At 44.6% G+C, this 22,381-nt stretch overlaps 1 protein-coding gene across 1 annotated transcript in view; it reads right to left on the bottom strand.

The window, feature by feature from the left end:
- LOC122927542 (atrial natriuretic peptide receptor 2-like) overlaps positions 1 to 22,381 on the bottom strand; it is a 165,986-nt gene that overhangs the window by 110,041 nt on the left and 33,564 nt on the right. The window contains exons 6-9 of the mRNA XM_044279476.1: positions 20,998 to 21,143; positions 19,939 to 20,011; positions 17,071 to 17,074; positions 223 to 585 (exon numbers count right to left, since the gene is read on the bottom strand). Coding sequence (XP_044135411.1) covers positions 223 to 585; positions 17,071 to 17,074; positions 19,939 to 20,011; positions 20,998 to 21,143 — 586 coding nt within the window. The remainder of the gene's footprint in view (positions 1 to 222; positions 586 to 17,070; positions 17,075 to 19,938; positions 20,012 to 20,997; positions 21,144 to 22,381) is intronic.

The raw sequence follows: 22,381 nt of genomic DNA, 5'->3' as shown, positions 1-22,381 counted from the left end.
TTTATGTAACCGAGACACTTGGCTGATCGGCCTATCATTAAGGCTGGAAGCCATGCCAATCAGGTTGGTGGCTCAGCATCCAATCCTGGAGCTAGGCAGGGGATGTAAGCCTGCTACTCAATCATTGCCAGTTGCCAGTGGTTGTGTAAAGTATCCTGGCTCTGTTTGTGCCTATGTGCATTATACTTGTACTCAAGACTAACTTGTTAACCCCCTGTCTACTGACGTTTGCTTGTTTTCTGGATTAACCATTGATCTGTTGTTTTGGCTTCCACTGATTCACCTAGTATCAGGACTGTGGCTTCTTTCTGGATTAAACCCTCATCTGTTGTATTGGCTTCTACTAATTCTCTTAGTATTCTTATTGTGGCCAGTTTCTGGATTAACCCCTCATCTGCTGTTTTAGCACTGTCCAAATTTAGCTCTGCGTGTCTACTACTCTTTGCACCCTGTTCATTCTGGTAGAATTGCTTAGAGCGAGCTTGCACTAGTTTTCTGCTACCTTGCTCTGCAGATGTAACCTGGGTCTCTAGAAGCCAAATTTTGGCAAGGTCTGGTGAAGAACTCAGGGTTACCCTTTGTTTTCTACCAACCAGTAGGGCCATATGTACAGTTAGGAACCTAATGGCACATGCACAGGGCACTATTCAGAAAGGGGGCAGTACCACAGAGAGTATTTTTTATATTCTTTTTTTTTTTAATTCACACTTCCCCTCCCTCTGCCAACCTGATAACTGGGAGGGGAGGGTGTTACTAATACTAATGATTGCTAATGGCTGATAACAGAGAGAAGACGAGAGCTCAAAATACAACAGCAGCAACTAGAGCAAAAACTGAAGGACCTGTGATGACATCAGTAGAGGCAGAGCTCAGCAGTGGAGAGGAGAAGTGGTGGTGAAGGTCCTGTGATGACATCACCATCATGTGATCAGTGCAGAAGTTGACAGAGCTCAGCAAAGACCAGAAGTGGTGCTGAAGGACCCCTAATGATATCATGTGACATAAGAATAAAGTGGAGAATGATGAATTCAATGTGATATCCAGAGAAATGCTAGGAGTTGTAGTTCTCTTATACTTACCCTCTCTCTGCCCAGTGGGAGAGGAGTGATGTAATTTACCTGGGACTGAAAGAAGGGATGAAAAGAGGGGAATGATGTTATTTATGTGGGACTGTATTGTTGGAGGCATTTGGGGGAGAGGAGTGCTGTTACTTAAATGGGATTATACGTTAGAGGCACTGAAGGCAGGGTACTTCATTTAATTACATGCAACTGTATACTGGAGACACAGGAGGGAGTGATGTTATTAGCATGAAATTGCTGATGGGTGGGGATTGATGTTATTTATATGGGATTGTATGTTGGAGGGGGTTGATGGGAGAGGAGTGATGTTTTTTACATGGGACTGTATGTTGGAGGGGGCTAGAGGAAGGGGAGTGATTTTAACATGAGACTGTAGGTGGCCTGGGAGACGGGAGAAATGTTATTTACATTGGATTGTATGTTGGAAGTGCTTAGAGGAAGTGATGTTATTTACATGAGACTGTATGATGGAGGCACTGGAGGGAGTAATGTTATTTACATAGGACTGTATGTTGGAGTTGCTGGAGAGGAGTGATGGTATTTGACACGTACCGACAGGACAGGTAGTGGATCCTCTGGACCAGAGAGGCGATGGCGCGGGTTGTACTAAAGGACCGGTTCTAAGCAGTTACTGGTCTTCACCAGAGCCCGCCGCAAAGCGCAATGGATTTGCTGCGGCGGTAACTACCAGGTCGTGTCCCCTAGTAACAACTCTACCTCTCTGGCAGCTGATAAGGCGTGGTACACAGGGAGAAGGCAAGAGCGTAGTCGGACGTAGCAGAGGTCAGGGCAGGCGGCAAAGGTTCAAAGGCGAGTAGACGGCAGCAACGGGTTCGGCAACAGGCAAGGCAAACTAACACAGTAGGGAACGCTTTCTCTGAGGCACAAGGCACAAAGATCCGGCAGAAAGCTGTGGGAGGAGAAGGTTTAAATGGGCAGTGCACAGGTGCAGCCTAATTAAGTCAGCACTGCCTCTCACAAACCTTAACCCTTAATAACCCCTTTGGACCAGGCACCAATCACTGGTGCACTGGCCCTTTGAATCTAAGAGTCCCGGCGCGCGCGCGCCCTAGAGAGCGAGGACGCACGCCGAGACGCTGGAGTGCTGCCTGGGGGCATACGCTGTGAGCGCTCCGAGGCCAGCAGGGGACCCGGAGCGCTCAGCGTAACAGTACCCCCCCTTTGGTCTCCCTCCCTTTTTGGTACCGAAGAACTTGCGGATGAGACTGCGGTCCAGGATGTTCTCCTCCGGCTCCCATGACCTCTCCTCAGGGCCGCAGCCCTCCCAGTCGACCCAAAAAAATCTTTTTCCCCGGGAGATCTTGGTCGCCAAGATCTCCTTGACAGAGAATATATCGGAGGTACCGGCGACAGGGGTGAGAGAAACAAGCTTGGGAGAAAAACGGTTAAAGACAGCAGGTTTAAGAAGGGAGACATGGAAGGAGTTATGGATTCGGAGGGAGGGAGGAAGATGGAGCTGATAAGAAACTTGATTGATACGACTCTTGATTTTATAGGGTCCCAAGAAACGAGGGACCAACTTGTAACTTGGGACCCTAAATCGGATGTACCTAGAGGAGAGCCACACCTTGTCACCCGGGCGAAATTCCGGAGGAGATCTGCGTCTCTTGTCAGCTTGAACCTTCATACGGGCGCAAGCCTTGAGGAGAGCAGCGTGGGTTTCTCGCCAGATGGAGGAAAAATCCTGTACAAGACTGTCAACGGCAGGTACAGAAGAAGGAGTGGGAGACTGCGGCAGAGGTGGAAGAGGATGACGGCTAAAAACTACAAAGAAAGGAGACTTGTTAGAGGCAGAGGATTGTTTGTAGTTGTAGGAGAACTCCGCCCAGGGAAGTAGATCAGCCCAGTCGTCATGGCGTGAGGATACAAAGTGACGCAGATAGTCACCCAAAATTTGGTTCACCCGTTCTACTTGGCCGTTAGACTGAGGATGGTACGAAGAAGAAAAGTCCAATTTGATCCCGAGCTGAGCACATAGAGCCCTCCAGAATTTAGAGACAAATTGTACCCCACGATCCGAGATAATATGTTTGGGAAGGCCATGGAGACGGAAGATGTGTTGGAAAAATTGTTTGGCCAACATGGGTGCAGAGGGTAGACCGGGCAGGGGTACAAAGTGAGCCATCTTGGAGAAGCGATCCACCACGACCCAAATAACGGACTTGCCATGGGAGGAGGGAAGATCTGTAATAAAGTCCATGGCGATGTGAGACCAGGGAACTTCGGGAACAGGTAGAGGCAAGAGGAGACCCGCTGGTTTCTGGCGAGGCGATTTATCCCGGGCGCAAATAATACAGGCCTGGACGAAGTATGAGACATCTTTCTCCAGAGAAGACCACCAGTACCTTTGGGAGATTAGTTGGAGAGACTTTAGTACCCCTGGATGACCGGCAAAAGGGGAGGCGTGGCCCCACTTGAGAATTCGCAGCCGCTGACGTGGAGGTACGTAGGATTTGCCAGGAGGAAGAAGGTGCAGGTCCACGGGAGCGACTGTAATAAGGTGTTCTGGAGGGATAATATATCGAGGTGTTAACTCGTCGCCCACCACATCAGAGGAGCGAGACAGAGCATCTGCCCTAATGTTCTTACAAGCCGGACGGAAATGGATCTCAAAATTAAAGCGGGCGAAGAACAGAGACCGACGAGCCTGACGGGGATTTAATCTCTGAGCAGACTGGAGATAAGCCAGGTTCTTGTGGTCCGTGAAGATGTACACGGGATGTGTGGCGCCCTCGAGTAAATGTCTCCATTCCTCCAGTGCCAATTTAATAGCCAGCAGTTCCCTGTCCCCAATGGAGTAATTTCTCTCTGCGGAAGAGAATGTTTTTGAAAAGAAGCCACAAGTTGAAGTCTTGCCCCGGGAAGACTTCTGGGTGAGGACAGCTCCGGCTCCCACCAAGGAGGCATCCACTTCAAGAGAGAAAGGCTTGGTGGAATCTGGTCTAGAGAGAACGGGAGGCAAAGGCGGATTTCAGGTACTGGAAGGCTTCCTCGGCTTGGGAAGGCCAGGATTTGGGGTTAGCTCCTTTTCTTGTGAGGGCCACGATAGGAGCTACCAGAGTGGAATAGTGAGGGATGAATTGCCTGTAGTAATTCGCAAAGCCCAGAAATCTTTGTATGGCTCGGAGACCAGAGGGGCGTGGCCAATCCAGAACCGCCGAGAGCTTGGCTGGGTCCATTTGAAGTCCTTGGGCTGAGATAATGTATCCCAGGAAAGGCAGGGAGGTCCGTTCAAAAAGACATTTTTCAAGTTTAGCGTACAGGCGATTTCTCCTAAAACGAGTAAGAACTTGTTGCACATGGACCCGGTGTTGATCCAAATTGGAGGAAAAGATGAGGATATCATCCAGGTATACGACCACGCAGGTGTAAAGTAAGTCCCTGAAAATATCATTGACGAATTCCCTTGTGTTAAAGGCGGTCTTCCATTCGTCTCCCTCACGGATACGGATCAGATTATAGGCCCCTTGAAGGTCCAATTTAGTGAAGATCTTAGCCCCTCGGAGACGATCAAATAGCTCAGAGATTAGAGGCAGAGGGTAACGGTTCTTGATGGTAATTTTATTAAGACCTCTGTAGTCAATGCAGGGGCGGAGGTAGCCGTCTTTTTTTGTCGCGAAGAAAAAAACGGCCCCAGCAGGGGAAGAAGATTTTCTTATGAATCCTCTCTGTAGGTTCTCACGTATATAGTCGGACATGGCAAGAGTCTCAGGAGGTGAGAGAGGATAAATTCGGCCCCGAGGTGGAGTAGAACCGGGTATCAGGTTGATCGGGTAATCATAGGATCGGTGAGGAGGAAGGACCTCAGCTTGTTTCTTGCAGAAGACATCCGCGAAGGAATGGTATGGCTTGGGCGGCCCAGAAGGCGGAGAAACTTGCGGGTTCTGTTTGACCAGAACAGGCTTGAGACAGCGGTCCGAACAGGAGGAACCCCAACGCAGGATCTCACCGGTGGACCAATTCAGGACAGGACTATGACGTTGAAGCCACGGCAGACCCAGGAGGAGTTCGGAGGAACAGAAGGGAAGGACAAAGAACTCTAAAGTCTCGGTATGAAATAATCCGATGTCCATCTGCAGAGGCTGGGTACGGAACTGCACGGTGGAAGAGAGTCTCTCACCGTTAACAGTAGAGATGAAAAACGGCTTGGGTAGACGGATTACTGGAATACGGTACTTGTCAACCAAGGAGGCGTGAATGAAGTTGCCAGCTGAACCGGAATCCAAGAAGGCGGTGTCACAACCAGACAGCTGAGAAGCTCTGACAGAAGCCTTTCAGAACCTCCTGCTTGAGTTTTCTTGGTTGTGCTGTTCAGTTCCTCATCTCGTTAGCCTCTCTCAGCTGTCATGTAGTTGGACTGATTGCTTCCCTTTAAATTCCTCCCCATAATGCATTAATGGGCAGCTTATACTTCTTCCTGGAGTGTGTGTGCATGCTGATCCTATTTCCCAGTCTGCTACTAAGTTAAGTGCTGTACTTTTATCTGTTATTTTCTGTTTGCTGGATCCCAGGTGACCCTGACTCCCTCCGTGTCTGGTGTAGGGAGCCGGTGGTCGTGTCCCCTCACTATTGTAGGGTGTTCAGGTGTTATATAGTCGAGGTACGTGGATATGCAACCATCCACCTCTGGGATTTTTGCATAGGCTGAGCAGCCAGGGAAAGTGCCAGGTTTTGTGCAGGGGTATCCCTTTTGGTTCCTTAGCTTTGGATCCAGTGAGTCATATATGCATGTTGCATTGTCTTGTTTCCTGTACACCGTCCATGACAGGCGGCTGCGGAGAAAGAGGACTTGGAAGAGATGATCAACTGCACGGGTATGATGAGACGTGGAGAGGAAGAATCCACACCTAGCAACGCCTAACCCATGTTTACTAGGTGCGAGCGTTTCCCGAACGTGGTGGACGGAGAGGACAATCTCTAAGGAAGTGCTCGGTACTGGCACAGTACAGACACAGGTTCTCGTTTCTGCGGCGGCTTCGTTCTTGCGGAGTCAGGCGTGACCGATCCACCTGCATGGCTTCCACGGCGGAAAACCCAGTAGCGGGTTGAGGTGGACGCAGAAAAACGGGAGCCAGACGAGAAAGGCGTCTAGGACGAGCTTTTTCCTTTTCAAGGAGGAGTTCCGCTTGTCTTTTGGCGAAACGTTTGTCTATACTAGTGGCCAGCAAGATGAGGTCACTAAGAGTGGAAGGAAGCTCACGTGCAGCCAGAACGTCCTTTACTTCACTGTTAAGTCCCTTCTTGTTCCAGTTCAGCTCTGAGGCCCAGGGTGCGGAACTGAATGGCATAGTCACTCACGGAAGAACCTCCTTGGGTCAAATTTAGTAAGGCAGTCTCTGCGGAGGTAACCCGGGCAGGCTCCTCAAAAACATTCCGGAACTCTAGGCAGAAGCTCTGGACGGAAGCGGTGGCAGGATCTGCGCGGTCCCATAGTGGTGTAGCCCAGGCCAGGGCCTTCCCGGACAGTAAACTGAGAATAAAGGCTACCTTGGCTCGCTCAGAAGGAAACTGGTCGGACAGAAGCTCGAGGTGGAGAGAGCACTGCGACAAGAACCCACGGCACTGCTTAGGATCTCCGTCATATTTGTCTGGTAGGGACAAACGGATTCTGGAACCGGTGGTAACTGCAGGCGGAGGTGATGCAGCAGGAGCAGATGGAGGAGCTGGCTGTTGCTGAGAAGGCAGGAGCTGCTGCAACATAGCGGTCAATTGGGCCAGCTGTTGACCCTGCTGGGCCACAATGGTGGTGAGGTCCGCTAGGCTTGGCAGGGGAACATCAGCGGGATCCATGGCCGGATCTTACTGACACATACCGACAGGACAGGTAGTGGATCCTCTGGACCAGAGAGGCGATGGCGCGGGTTGTACTAAAGGGCCGGTTCTAAGCAGTTACTGGTCTTCACCAGAGCCCGCCGCAAAGCGGGATGGATTTGCTGCGGCGGTAACTACCAGGTCGTGTCCCCTAGTAACAACTCGAACTCTCTGGCAGCTGATAAGGCGTGGTACACAGGGAGAAGGCAAGAGCGTAGTCGGACGTAGCAGAGGTCAGGGCAGGCGGCAAAGGTTCAAAGGCGAGTAGACGGTAGCAACGGGTTCGGCAACAGGCAAGGCAAACTAACACAGTAGGGAACGCTTTCTCTGAGGCACAAAGATCCGGCAGAAAGCTGTGGGAGGAGAAGGTATAAATGGGCAGTGCACAGGTGCAGCCTAATTAAGTCAGCACTGCCTCTCACAAACCTTAACCCTTAATAACCCCTTTGGACCAGGCACCAATCACTGGTGAACTGGCCCTTTGAATCTAAGAGTCCCGGCGCGCGCGCGCCCTAGAAAGCGAGAACGCACACGCCGAGACGCTGGAGTGCTGCCTGGGGGCATACGCTGTGAGCGCTCCGAGGCCAGCAGGGGACCCGGAGCGCTCAGCGTAACAGTATTTACATGGGAATGTATTTTGGAAAGGACTGAAAGGAGTTATAATATTTACATTGGACTGTATGTTGAAGGACGGTGGAGGGGTAATGTTATTTACATTGGACTATATGTTGGAGATGCTGGAGGAAGAGATGTTATTTGTATGGGACTGTATGTTGGAGGAGGCTGGGGGAGGGAGTGATGATTTTTACATGGCACTGTATGTTTGAGGGGGCTCGAGGGAGAGGGGTGACATTATACACCTGGGACTATATGTTAGATGAGCTGAAGGGAGGGAAGCAATGTTATTTAAATGGGATTGCACATTGGAGGCTTCTGGGAAGGGGAGTGCTATTATTCACATGGAACTGTACATTGGAGGCTGCTGGGAAGGGGAATGCTATTGTTTACATAGAACTATATATTGAAGGGACTGAAGGGAGGGGAGCACTGACATTTACATATGACTTTTTGCTGGAGGGACTGGGGGAAGGGAGTGTTTTCATTTACATGGGACTGTATATTGGAGTAGGCTGGAGGGAGTAATGTAATTTTTGAAGAGGCTGAAGGGAGGGGAGTGATGTTATTAACATGGAATTGTATGCTACAGGGGGCTGGAGGGAGGGTTTAATGTTTCTTACATTGGACTTCATGCCGGAAAGAGGGGAATTATGTTATTTACATTGGACTGTATGTTGGAGGGACTGGTGCATTATAATTATTCGGGACACTACAGGGAGGATTATAACTACAGAAGTCACTGCAAGAAGAAATTATAAGTACTGGAGGCACTACAGGGAGACATCTTAAATACTGGGCGAACTACAGGGTAAGCATTATAATGGTAGGGGCCATTATTAATACGTATTCCTACTGATGCTCTATAACAATGCCCTATAGATCGAACTTATTTCTACTGGGGATTTAAAGGGATGCCTTACAGAGGGGTCCTGGTGAGCATTATAACTATTGGGGGCACTGTAGGGGGCACTATTACTAATACGGGCAATTTGGGAGGGAATTACTATTGGTGAGATTTTGGTAAGCTGAGCACTATTTCTATTGAGAGCAGTCTGTAACTATCTAAGATGTCTGTGTTAAAAAGTCTACATATACAAGATGTGGCAGAAGGACGTTGTCATGGCTGAATGAAGAAGGAAAAGAGAGAGGAAAGAGAACATCTATATCAAAAGATGAGACATCACTGGATGTAAGAGGTATATAGTTCCTGTATGTTTTGTTGCACAGTATGTAATGTCCATCTAAATATGTCTTTAGCAGTAAGCTGGGGGGATGGGGTTGGCTTGAGAATATGACACGGAAAGGAGGAGCACCATTCCAATTTTCGTCTCAGCAGCAGAAAAGCTAGAATCGGCCCTGACTGCAGCATCAACAAGGCAGAAGAGGAGGAGAGAGAAGAGTGATTTCCCTCTCTCGCCTCTGCCATGCTAAGTGTTAGGCTACTTTCACACTTGCGTTCGGGGCTCCGCTTGTGAGTTCCGTATAAAGGCTCTCACGAGCGGACCCGAACGCATCCGTCCAGCACTAATGCATTCTGAGTGGATGCGGATCCGCTCAGAATGCATCAGTCTGGCAGCGTTCAGCCTCCGCTCCGCTCAGCAAGCGGATACCTGAACGCTGCTTGCAGCGTTCGGGTGTCCGCCTGGCCGTGCGGAGGCAGGCGGATCCGCCCAGACTTACAATGTAAGTCAATGGGGACGGATCCGTTTGAAGATGACACAATATGGCTCAATCTTCAAACGGATCAGTCCCCCATTGACTTTCAATGTAAAGTCTGGATGGATCCGTCTGAGGCTACTTTCACACTTAGAATTTTTTTTACAATATAATGCAGACGGATCCGTTCTGAACGGATCCACCGTCTGCATTATATGAGCGGATCCGTCTCAGACGGATCCGCTCTGAACGCAAGTGTGAAAGTAGCCTAAAGCTGATTGGTGAAGCAGCAGTGAGGGACAGTTGCATGGAAGAGGTGCCTAACTTATTAGGAGGTGTACGCCTAACTCCAGTGGGATTCTTAGTAACACTGATATAGGAAACAACTGTGCCCCATGGTGTTTTGTAGTTTTTTTTTTTTTTTTTTGGGGGGGGGGGGTAGGGGGGTTGCAGCATGGCTTTTAGTTCAGCGTTTAAGCATAGAGTAATCCATGAGGGATAGCTGACGGCCTACGGAGTGTTTGGCTGTCAGTTATCTAAATTGTATGGACATCAAGGGGTGGGTGGGGTGCACTATAGTGCCTAGGGCAGCATGAACTCTAAATACGGTCATGCCAACCAGGGTGGTTAAGGAAGACTTGTAGCATTTTCTGAGTTTGGTGGCTGTGATTCTGCATGGTGACCATAATATTTCCTTATAGCTGCATGCCAACTTCAACCACAATAAACTGGTGGCAGATGTGTTGGTGGTGCACTTCCTGCAATATCGAAGGTGACCCTATACTGTCCTCCAGTGTAGCGGTTCAGTGTGGTTATCTTTGGAGGCCAACCATCTTGCTAGGGAGCTGACTTATTTGAATTTGGTTTAGGAGATGAAACAAATTCAATAACATAACTCGCAATACCCCTTGACATGCTGCAGTTCACATCACAACTACTTGGTGGTTACAAAGACAGATATAGAATAGACATCTCGTGACAGAGTGTCAAAATATATATATATATAATCTCGCTTCACACATTTTGGAATGTGTGTTGAGCAAGAGGAAAGATAAGGAAGAAAACATCTGCATATTATGGAAACCAATGATTAAGGTTTCTGTAAATTCTATTTATTTCAGTGGAAAGAAACTGCAGCCATTTCTCCACTAAATCAGGACATGTCATAAAAGTCAGATTGGTGGACTGGATACAATGGATTCTGGATATCCATTATTTTTAAGTATAGACAAAGATATCTTTTAACTCTCTATCTCCTGCAATGGAGAACATGATTGTGCTCATTCATACCCACTGTCTGAATACACTGCATGTGAAATGATTTTTAGCATGTTGAGAAATAATTCTGATAGATTTTGATATTTTAAAGGAAATAAATTGTTGTTTTCACATTTTCACTCGGGAAATGTCCCACTTAGTGTTTGTCAAACCATCTTCTGCACTATGTCCATCACTAGAAATAACTGTCTTACAATTTTGGTTGGTGAAGAAGAGCAGCATCAAGACTGGTCACCATTGCTTCTTCATTGGTAAAATCTTTAATTACCATTGATATGTGCTGTATTGGTTAAAATTTCCACTACTTGTAGAATTGAAGATGTGTGCCATATCAACTGCAAACATACAGTAGAAATGTGAGGATCAGCCAAATTCTGATGAGGAAATCCACCATTCGGGAATGCTTTTAGATTTATTTTAGCTATGTTTTGTGTGGTACAAGTGTTATTGCCAGTTTATGATGATTTAAACTAGAATGGATTATTCTGATATTATTACGATTAACCTACAAGGAAAGAAGGGTATATCAGATTTAACAAGATTGATGACTGTGCAGCAAGGAAAAGGATTTCAATTGAATTACAGCAGAGAATTAGATGGTAGAAAAGAAGATTGATAAAGACATACTATCTGCCAGTCTTGGTGAAGAATTGCTTTCTAGATGTGCTGACAGGTGCTGTGCAGGAGCTCAGGGTAGTGATACAACTGGCATTAGATGTGCTGGCAGCTTGGAGTGCGCTTCCTGTAAGATTCCCAGCTGTGGAGTCATCTGAAGATAGGAATTTAATCTTGTAATTGCATCACAAGGGTCATTTGACACAATGTACACTTATTTTAATACAATAACAGTTATACAATGATAACAGTACCAGAAATGCACATTATACTGCCATATATAAACATACATATATATATATATATTTTGAAAACTCATCATAAAATCAGAGTGCTGTGTTCAATATGAATATGCAGTATGGTAGGTGGCTTAACTTCTTATGTTAATCCATCCATTGCTTCCTCGGGACGGAAACCCTTAGATGGTTGTCCGGACTCCTGGAGATGGAAGGGCGCTGCACTTTGCTATGACACTGCTCTATTCAAATAGGGACACACAGCCCCTGTTCTCATCATCTCAGCTGTTAGACCCCCACCTACCAGACACTCATCACCTACCTCATTCTGGGAAAATCTCTTTAACATGATACATCACCAATTGTTCTCTGTAGTGATCTGTCACTTAGCACCCTATTACATGGGCAGATAGAGCAGGCGATTGTTAAGAGGGAAGCACTTCCTCTCGTCAATCGCCTGCTCGCTAGAGGAGGAGACCACTGCCGTTACATGCAGCGATCTCCTCCTCAGTATAGGGACGACTGATCACTAATGCATTGCTGGTCCCCATACTGTCTCATTGTATGCCCAATGGCCCCATTAACTATAATGGGGAACAACGGAGATCTGGCTGCAAGCTAGCATTTATGCTAAGAATCGGCTCTACTAAAACCACTGCGTGTTACAGCATTTTTCTGACCGATTTTCGGCATATTGCGATCTCCGCCGCTACCCATTATAGTTAACAGCTGGAAGCTCATTATCAGCATGGATAAAAAGATAGATAGATATAAGAGAGAGATTTGAGAGAGAGCGATAGGAGAGATAGACAGATAGATTAATAGATATGAGGCAGAGATGTGAGAGATAGATATAATATAAATAGATAGATAGACAGACAGATAGATAGATAGATACATATGAGAGATGGATAGTCAGATATGAGTTATAAATGAGTCCGCATCCGTTCTGCAATTTTGCGGAACAGGTGCGGACCCATTCATTTTAATGGGGCCGCAAAAGATGTGGAGAGCACACCGTGTGCTGTCTGCATCCGTTGCTCCATTCCACGGCCCTGCAAAAAATATAGAGCATGTCCTATTCTTGTCCACAATTATGGACAAGAATAGGCATTCTCTATATAGCGCCGGCTATGTGCGGTCCGAAGTTTATGAATTAATTGCCAGCAGTTTGCAATAAAAGTCGATATGGGTGTTATCAGTGGGGGTGGGTTCTTGCACAATCGGACACTATCCAACCAGTGCTGCCAGTGATGGACTGTATGGACTCAAACCTAACTGGAAATACCCAGGTGGACCTACTGTGGACTGCTGGCAGTTAATTCATAAATTACTTGTAGCACTAATAGAGGAATTGCACAACTTAAAGTTATATGAAAAGATGCTCTAGAATTGTTATTACATGAGGAATGCAAGTGCAGCGAGCGACTGGGGAGCCGCTGCAGAGGATGGGAATGGTAGTGGTCATGATGAGATTACACAGGAAATACAAGTAGTTACCAAAACAGACATGTCAGAAGAGCTTACAGGTCCTTTTTAACCCCTTAAGGATGCAGGGTGTACCGGTACGCCCTATTTCCCGAGTCCTTAAGGACTCAGGGCGTACCGGTACGTCCTAACTTTAAATCGAGATTCCGGCGCCCCAGGGGTTAATCTGAACAGGATGCCGGCTGAAATCATTCAGCCGGCATCCTGTCACAACGCCAGGGGGGGTCATGTGACCCCCCCGTGTCGGCGATCGCAGCAAACCGCAGGTCAATTCAGACCTGCGGTTTGCTGCGCTTTTTGCAGTTCCTGAAACTTTTGAGTGCCTAAAATAAAGATTTTTCACCCCCCCTGCACGATTTTATGCCGGCGGGTGGTGCGGGGGGGGATGTCGCAGGCGGTGGGGGCGTTGCGGGAGGCGGGATCGCGATAACCCGCCCGCCTCCCCTTGAAAATTCGTTGGCGTCTAGTGGGTATACCAGGGTGTCAGCACATTGCTGACACCCTGGTATAAACGGCTGACATCTGTGCAGATGTCAGCCGTTTAACCCTTTCCATACCGTAGTCCGTACGGACCGCGGTATGGAAAAGGTTAACTGTCAGGGTCAAGGGGCTCCCTCCCTCTCCCATCGGGGGGGCTGCTGTGCCTTTGCAGCCCCCCGATGGAGAGGGAGAGAGCCCCCCGACAGCCCCCCTCAGCCCTGTGCTTACCCTTCCCCGTCTGCCACAACTTCGCAAGGTTCCCATGGCTTCTCAGGCGTCCTGCTGTCCATGGTGCTGAACAGATCTATGCTAAAAGCATAGATCTGTTCAGACAAAGTGTAAGTAAAATACAGTACAGTGCAATATATATTGTACTGTACTGTATTATATAGACATCAGACCCACTGGATCTTCAAGAACCAAGTGGGTCTGGGTCAAAAAAATGTAAAAAAAAGTGAAAAAAGTAAAGATAAAAAAAAAACATTTATCACTAAATAAAAATTAAAAAAATAAAATACACTACACATATTAGGTATCGCCGCGTCCGTAACAACCTGATCTATAAAACGGTCATGTTACTTTCCCCGCACGGTGAACGCCATAAAAATAAAAAAATAAAAACTATGAGAAAATTGAAATTTTGCCCACCTTACTTCCCCAAAAAGGTAATAAAAGTGATCAAAAAAGTTGCATGTACGCCAAAATAGTACCAATCAAACCGTCATCTCATCTCGCAAAAAATGAGACCCTACTCAAGATAATCGCCCAAAAACTGAAAAAACTATGGCTCTTAGACTTTTTTCTTTCAAAAATGAAATCATTGTGTAAAACTTACATAAATAAAAATAAAGTATACATATTAGGTATCACCGCCTCCGTATCGACTGGCTCTATAAAAATATCACATGACCTAACCCCTCAGGTGACCACCGTAAAAATAATAAAATAAAAACTGTGTAAAAAAAGCAATTTTTTGTCATCTTACGTCACAAAAAGTGTAATAGCAAGCGATCAAAAAGTCATATGCACCCCAAAATAGTGCCAATCAAACCGTCATCTCATCCCGCAAAAAATGAGACCCTACTCAAGATAATCGCCCAAAAACTGAAAAAAATATGGCTCTTAGACTATGGAGACACTAAAACATTTTTGGGGTTTTAAAAATGAAGTTATTGTATAAAACTTACATAAATAAAAAAAATTGTATACATATTAGGTATCGCCGCATCCGTGACAACCTGCTCTATAAAATTACCACATGATCTAACCTGTCAGATGAATGTTGTAAATAACAAAAAAAAAACGTGCCAAAAAAAGTGCTATTTCTTGTTACCTTGCCGCACAAAAAGTGTAATATAGAGCAACCAAAAATCATATGTACCCTGAACTAGTACCAACAAAGCTGCCACCCTATTCCGTACTTTCTAAAATGGGGTCACTTTTTTGGAGTTTCTACTCTAGGGGTGCAACAGGGGGGCTTCAAATGGGACATGGTGTCAAAAAAAACAGTCCAGCAAAATCTGCCTTCCAAAAACAGTATGGCATTCCTTTCCTTCTGCGCCCTGCCGTGTGCCCGTACAGCAGTTTACGACCACATATGGGGTGTTTCTGTAAACTACAGAATCAGGGCCAAAAATAATGAGTTTTGTTTGGCTGTTAACCCTTGCTTTGTAACTTGAAAAAAAATATTAAAATGGAAAATCTGCCACAAAAGTGAAAATTTGAAATTGTATCTCTATTTTGCATTAAATCTTGTGCAACACCTAAAGGGTTAACAAAGTTTGTAAAATCAGTTTTGAATACCTTGAGGGTGTAGTTTCTTAGATGGGGTCACTTTTATGGAGTTTCTACTCTAGGGGTGCATCAGGGGGGCTTCAAATGGGACATGGTGTCAAAAAACCAGTCCAGCAAAATCTGGCTTCCAAAAACTATACGGCGCACCTTTCACTCCACGCCCCGCTGTGTGGCCGTACAGTAGTTTACGGCCACATATCGGGTGTTTCTGTAAACGGCAGAGTCAGGGCAATAAAGATACAGTCTTGTTTGGCTGTTAACCCTTGCTTTGTTAGTGGAAAAAATGGGTTAAAATGAAAAATTTGGCAAAAAAAATGAAATTCTCAAATTTCATCCCCATTTGCCAATAACTCTTGTGCAACACCTAAAGGGTTAACGAAGTTTGTAAAATCAGTTTTGAATACCTTGAGGGGTGTAGTTTATTTTTGGGCGGTTTCTATTATGTAAGCCTCGCAAAGTGACTTCAGACCTGTAGTGGTCCCTAAAAATTGGGTTTTTGTAAATTTCTGAAAAAATTTCAAGATTTGCTTCTAAACTTCTAAGCCTTGTAACATCCCCAAAAAATAAAATATCATTCCCAAAATAATTCAAACATGAAGTAGACATATGGGGAATGTTAAGTCATCACAATTTTTGGGGGTATTACTATGTATTACAGAAGTAGAGAACTGAAACTTAGAAATTTGCTAATTTTTCCAAATCTTTGGTAAATTAGGTATTTTATTATGCAAAAAAATTATTATTTTTTTACTTCATTTTACCAGTGTCATGAAGTATAATATGTGACGAAAAAACAGTCTCAGAATGGCCTGGATAAGTCAAAGTGTTTTAAAGTTATCAGCACTTAAAGTGACACTGGTCAGATTTGCACAAAATGGCCAAGTCCTTAAGGTGAAATAGGGCTGAGTCCTTAAGGGGTTAAAAGTAAAAGCATTCCTGAATTACTACTTTTCCACAGCATGGTACCAGGTGTATCCTTCTCTATTCTACTCAGTTATTCTACCTCCTCAATGCAGCTGATAGACGTGTAGAGACAATTCACTAAGTTAGCAGTGTGGTCATGTGTCCTTCGTGTGGCTTCCTTTGAACCAACTGGGATGTGGTACCAAAAAAGTACTAGGTACTATCTGCAATTATGGCCTAGTGGAAAAATGGAATAACGGTAGAACTGGGTAGAGTCAGTTGGTTCTAAGCAATGGAAAAGGCCATAAAGTTAAAAATGTATCTGTGAATGACTGCTGTAAAGATATCTAGTTACCAGAACGGTTTCAATTTAATTTAAATAAAATGCATTTGAAAGAGCTCTTCAAGCAGATGTTCTATTCTAGACTATTCTGGGCCAATAGCAAAGGCTGCTGCATTATCTCTACTCTGAGCAACAACAGATTCCTGATGTACAGTACATTGCACTGATCAGATTAATATACTATTGCTTAAAGGGGTTGCAACAAGAAAAATATTCAACTTTTTCCAAGCCAGCACCTTGATCTGAATAGTTTTGTAATTGCATGTAATTAACCCCTTTGCTACCAGCGCTGTACATGTACAGTGCTGGAGCAATGGCCAAACATGGCACCCATTCGCACGTGCAGCGGGCACCATGGTCGGCGGTTCCCCGCTGTTTAAATGCCGATCACGGTCAATAAAGCCCTTTTCAAGTGTGATCATGGCATCAAAAGGGTGAAAAACCCGGAAGCTCACACTTTCGGGCTTCTTACTGGCATCGTCTGCGGCCAATGAGGATGCCGGTAATTGGTTTTAATATGCCGGGTCTCTCTGAAGAGACCCAGGGTATTGAAGCTGCAATTCTTATTTTGGCCAGCAGATGACAGGCCAACATGACAAATGAGCAATTCTTGTACCAATATGGATATATAATTAACATGATGGTACAGAATAAAAAATAAAAAAATACAGAGCCTCAAACACAAGCTGCAAAACCATTTAATAAAGTAAAAAAAAAAACTGGTAAAAAATATTAATTCACCCACCTTTCTGTAGAAAAAAATAAAAAAACATAAATAACAAAAAATATAAACATCATGGGCATCACCGCGTCCGAAAACACCCATACAATTAGAATATAAAAATATTTCCCCAATGAAAAAAGGGTCAAAATGGCAAATTCGCCATTATTTCATCGCTTCTCTTACCCCCAAAAAATGTAATAAAATGTGATCAAAAAGCTACACACTCCAAAATGGTATCAATAAAAACTACATATCGTGCCTAAAAAAATTAACCCCACGCAGCTCAGTAGATATAACATAAAAAAGAATATGGTGATGTAAAAAAATATTTTTTTCAAAGTTTTAATTTATTTTTACACTATTTAAACATAAAAAACCTATACATATGTGGTATCATTGTTACTGTACTGACCCAGAAAATGAAGAAAAACATAGGAACAATTTTATTTTTCCAATTCCACCCCATTCGGAATGTTTTTCCCGCTTCCCACTACATTGTATGCCATATTAAATGATGGCATTAGAAAGTACAACTTGTCCCGCAAAAAATAAGCCCTCATATGGATATATGAATAGAAAAATTAAAAAGTCATGGCTAAAGAAAGATAGGGAAGAAAAATGAAAACTAAAAACCTATGGTATCCTAAGGGTTAAAAATCTACTATAGCCACTGAGTTATTAACTGAAATCTATCTTTATAGTGTCATCTGCAGTTTGCCCTTTTTTCTAAATTCTTTGTCCAGCTCACTGAGATGGAGGCACATGCTTAGATCCATTCTTCAACTGCCAACAGCTACAATAGAATGGACATACCCCTGAGAAAGTGCACGCCCCTTCAGCTGCCAGCCAGATCTTTGGATCCATGTGAGGTACAGGGCTGGTTCTAAGTTAGTTAGAACGAGGCTGTCATGTACTTTATGACATCTTATTTAATTTTTTACATTACTCATGAGATAACCCCTTTTATCTAATTAACATAATTTATAAAATGTACAACTTCTGTTTTATAGAGCCGTAATAGAGATGCACATGTACCTCTGTGTACCTCCAAATGAATACAAGACCATGTACAGATCTCTGATACTGTAGGTTCTCCATCACATGTTGTAAAAGAGGAGTTCTCTAGTGTTGATCGAGCACCAAACTGCTCGGGTGCTCGAGTAGAACACTTTGGGATGCTCGGGTGCTTGGCAGAGCCCCCGAGCACAATGGAAGTCAATGGGAGAACCAGAGCATTAAACCAGGCTCCCCCTGCTCTGAAGAGGGGAGGGTGCCTGGTTCATAGGAAAAGGTCAGAAATTGATGGAAACACCACCGGAATGGTTCGGGAACAGCATGAGGAGGATGAATCTCAGGTCGCTGCTGGGAACGATGTTGTCCGAGTACTACGCCACTTTTACAGACTGACAATAATATGCACCAAACCAAAGATAAAATCGATTTTAGAAGAAAAATTGTTAGGAAACATTCTTTCCTGTATATTTACTTGTATATAAAGTGCAAGCGCTGCCAAAAATTACAAGGAAGAGGCACTCCGATACAACCTGTATATCACATAAAGGAGGGCCTCATTCACATTGTGGTAAAATTGTTCAGGTAGTGGGACTCCTACACTCATAAAGCCTATGCACTAAGTGAAAGGGCTGCCAAAAAAAGGAACCGGCACTCTAATACACCGTTTATTACACATAAAGGAGGTCATCATATACACCCTTGAAAAATTATGATTGATGGCCTGCTGGTGACCCTCAAAAACATTAGGAGCAAGGGCCTGCTGAAGACCCTCTAAAACATTAGGGCGAGGGCCTGCTGCTGCTCTGACCATCTAAACATTTGGGGTGAGGGTCTGCTGCTGATCTGACCATCTAAAAAATTAGGGGTGATGGTCTGCTGCTGATCTGATCATCTAAAACATTAGGGGTGAGGGTCTGCTGCTGATCTGACCTTCTAAAAAATTAGGGATAAGGGTCTGCTGCTCAGCTGACCATTTAAAACATTAGGGGTGAGGGCCTGCTGCTGTTCTGACCATCTAAAAAATTAGGGGTGAGGGTCTGCTGCTGATCTGACCATCTAAAACATTATGTGTGAGGGTCTGCTGCTGATCTGACCTTCTAAAACATTAAGGGTCAGGGTCTGCTGCTGAGATGACCATCTAAAACATTAGGGGCGAGGGCCTACTGCTAATCTGACCATCTAAAAAATTAGAGGTGAGGGTATGCTGCTGAGCTGACCATCTAAAAAATTAGGGGTAAGGGTCTGTTGCTGATCTGACCTTCTAAAACATTAGTGGTGAGGTTCTGCTTCTGATCTGACCTAAAACATTAGGGGGGAGAGTCTGCTGCTGAGCTGACCATCTAAAACATTAGGGGCGAGGGCCTGCCGCTGAGCTGACCATCTAAAAAATTAGGAGTGAGGGTCTGCTGCTGAGCTGACCATCTAATACATTATGGGTGAGGGCCTGCTGGCGACCCTCTAAAACATTAGGAGTGAGGGTCTGCTGCCGAGCTGACCTTTTAAGACATGTAAACATGTTGATATGATGGAGGAGGAGGAGGAGGATGAGAAAAGGGAGATTGAACCATACAACCCATTCATACATTCATCCTAAATTCCTCTCACAGCACGGGGGATGCTGAGGTGCGTGCACCTGCCCATCCGGACAGTTGGTGAGCCACTAGTACTATCCTTATCTCCCTTTTTTAACAAATTGACTTTGGATCTATTTGATTCGCTCAAGCCTAATGACTATTATGACAGCTCCTGACATTTGTGCATAATTTTATTTCCAAAATACATGTATAAATGTGTGCTATTTCAAGCAAAACCTATAAATTCATTTTAGACGACCGACAGTATTATAATAAGCCTTACAGCTCACTGCTCACGTACCTTGTTTTATATCACTGTACTTGATGATCCAACTTTCATCCCAAAACATCCTTTGCCGTTGGTACTGAAATCCCTATAAATAGGAATAAGAAATAAATAAAATAAAAAATACTAACCTTCAAGCAAAAGTGAATTGCTAATCTTTGCACACACATAAAACAATGAACTAGACTGCATACAGTAGATACCAGCTAACATGCAATATTTTAGAATCTAGTTGAGTTTGACACATTGCAATGGCTACATAATAAATGGTGATGAATTAGTTGCTTTAAAGGGTCAAACCTTCGAAATCCCTTTTTGTTACAAAGATCCCTTGATAATAAGCTATTCAAAAAATAATTTCCCTGCAGAGCCACTGCAGGAAAAGTAAGCATTATACAGTACTCAGTCAAATTAAAACGGTATTCCGGTCTAATGATATTTACGTGTATGATCTATACTCAGGATAGGTCATCAATATCAGATCGATGGGAGGCCAACAACCAGCATCCCTACCGATCAGTTTTTACCATTGCCACTGAGGATGGAGTAGGAGGCATAGCCCAGCATAGTGGCCATGCCAGGTTATTGCAGTTCAGCTCCTATTGAAGTAAAAGGCAGCAGAGGTGCAGTAACCTGGCATGGCCACTACACTTTGAAAAGAGATGTACTTCCTGCTGCATTCTCAGTGGCAATTCTGTCTGCAGGTAAAGGCTGATTGTGGGGGTTCTGGATGTCGGACCACCACTGATCTAATAGTGATGACCAGGAGCGTAGCTCAAGGCTGATGGGCTCTGGTGCAAGAGTTCCGCTCTAAAGATAGGTAATCAATATGTCCTGACTGCACAGCCCCTTGAATTCCGCACTGCTGATCAATTTCCCCAGTGGATTGTTTTCACAGTTTGTGTATGAGATTTTGTAAAAACTTTCTGCTGGTACAGTAGCTGCAGATTTTCTGCCTGCAATTTGCCATGCATATCCGCCACCTGTGGACATACATACTTTATAGCCACTCTTGTTTAAAAAGTATAATTACTAGCTTATTAAAATTGTAGACAACAGAATCTAGATATTTACCACAGCAGATAAAATGAAGCCTGCTACAATAATTGCCACAGGAATTGCTATTGCCATTCGAATGTCCGATGGGAGACTGCATTCCCCACAGTCTACGGGACATGTAGCACATGCCTCTTCTTCTTCACATATACTATTGCCACACACTGCAGGAGAAAAAAATACACAGATCATGACTGAATGGGTTTAAACTGATACTGTGCCTCGAAAAAGCATTTATACTCATTGAACGTTTCCACATTTTTTTCATGTTACACCCACAAACTTAAATGTATTTTATTGGAATTTTATGTAATCGACCAACACAAAGTAGTAAGTATGTGTGAAGTGAAAATAAAATGATACATGGTTTTCAAATTTTTTTTTTAAATGAACATCTGAAAAGTGAGCCATGCATTTGTATTTAGCCCCCTGTACTCTGATACCCCTAAATAAAATAAATAAGAAGTCACCTAATTAGTATATAGAATCCACTTGTGTGTAATCTATTCTCAGTATAGCTGCAGTTGTTCTGTAAAGGCCTCAGAGGTTTGTTACAGAACATTAGTGATCAAACAGCATCATGAAAACCAAGGAACACACTAGACAAGTCAGGGATAAAGTTGAGGATAAGTGTAAAGCAGGGTTATTTTATAAAAATATATCCCAAGCTCTGAACATCTCACAGAGCACTGTTCAATCCATTATCCGAAAATGGAAGGCGCATGGCACAACTGCTAACCTACCAAGACATGGCCTCCCTCCTAAACTGACAGCCCAGGCATGAAGAGCACTAATTAGAGAAGGTCAGATGGTCAGATGAGACCAAAATTGAACTTTTTGTCCTGAATGCAAAACTCTGTGTGTGGTACAAAACTAACACTGCACATCACCCTGAACACTCCACCCCCACCGTGAAACATGGTGGCGGCAGCATCATGCTGTGGGGATGCTTTTCTTCAGCAGGGACAGGGAAGCTGTTTGGAGTTGATAGGAAGATGGATGGAGCTAAATAAAGGTCAATCCTGGAGGAAAACCTGTTAGAGGCTGCAAAAAACTTGACTAGAGTCAGTGGCGTTGCTAGGGCTGGTGTCACCCGGTGCGGTAGAAAATGGTGTCACCCCCCCTGGGTGACACCTGACAGTGTAGGCTATATGTATATAACAAACATATTTCATATGAAAACTTACAATTACTTGGCTTGGCCCTTGGGGATCTCGGACGCCACTTCCACACTTTGGCCGGGGGCTCGGCGGAGCTGATGATGTGTTTTATCCTAATGAGAAAGATTTCATAAGTATTTGGAGAAGGGGCAGAGGGATAGCAGAGCAGGGAGAGGCTGGTGCTGCTACTAGGGGGTCATACCATGGGGGAGTAATAACACCCACCATAATGCCCCCCCCCC

This window comes from Bufo gargarizans, chromosome 1 (assembly GCF_014858855.1).
Source record: "Bufo gargarizans isolate SCDJY-AF-19 chromosome 1, ASM1485885v1, whole genome shotgun sequence".
NCBI classification, from domain to species: domain Eukaryota; kingdom Metazoa; phylum Chordata; class Amphibia; order Anura; family Bufonidae; genus Bufo; species Bufo gargarizans.
Note: the sequence above shows the minus strand (reverse complement) of the source record. Positions and strands in the feature narration are given on the sequence as shown.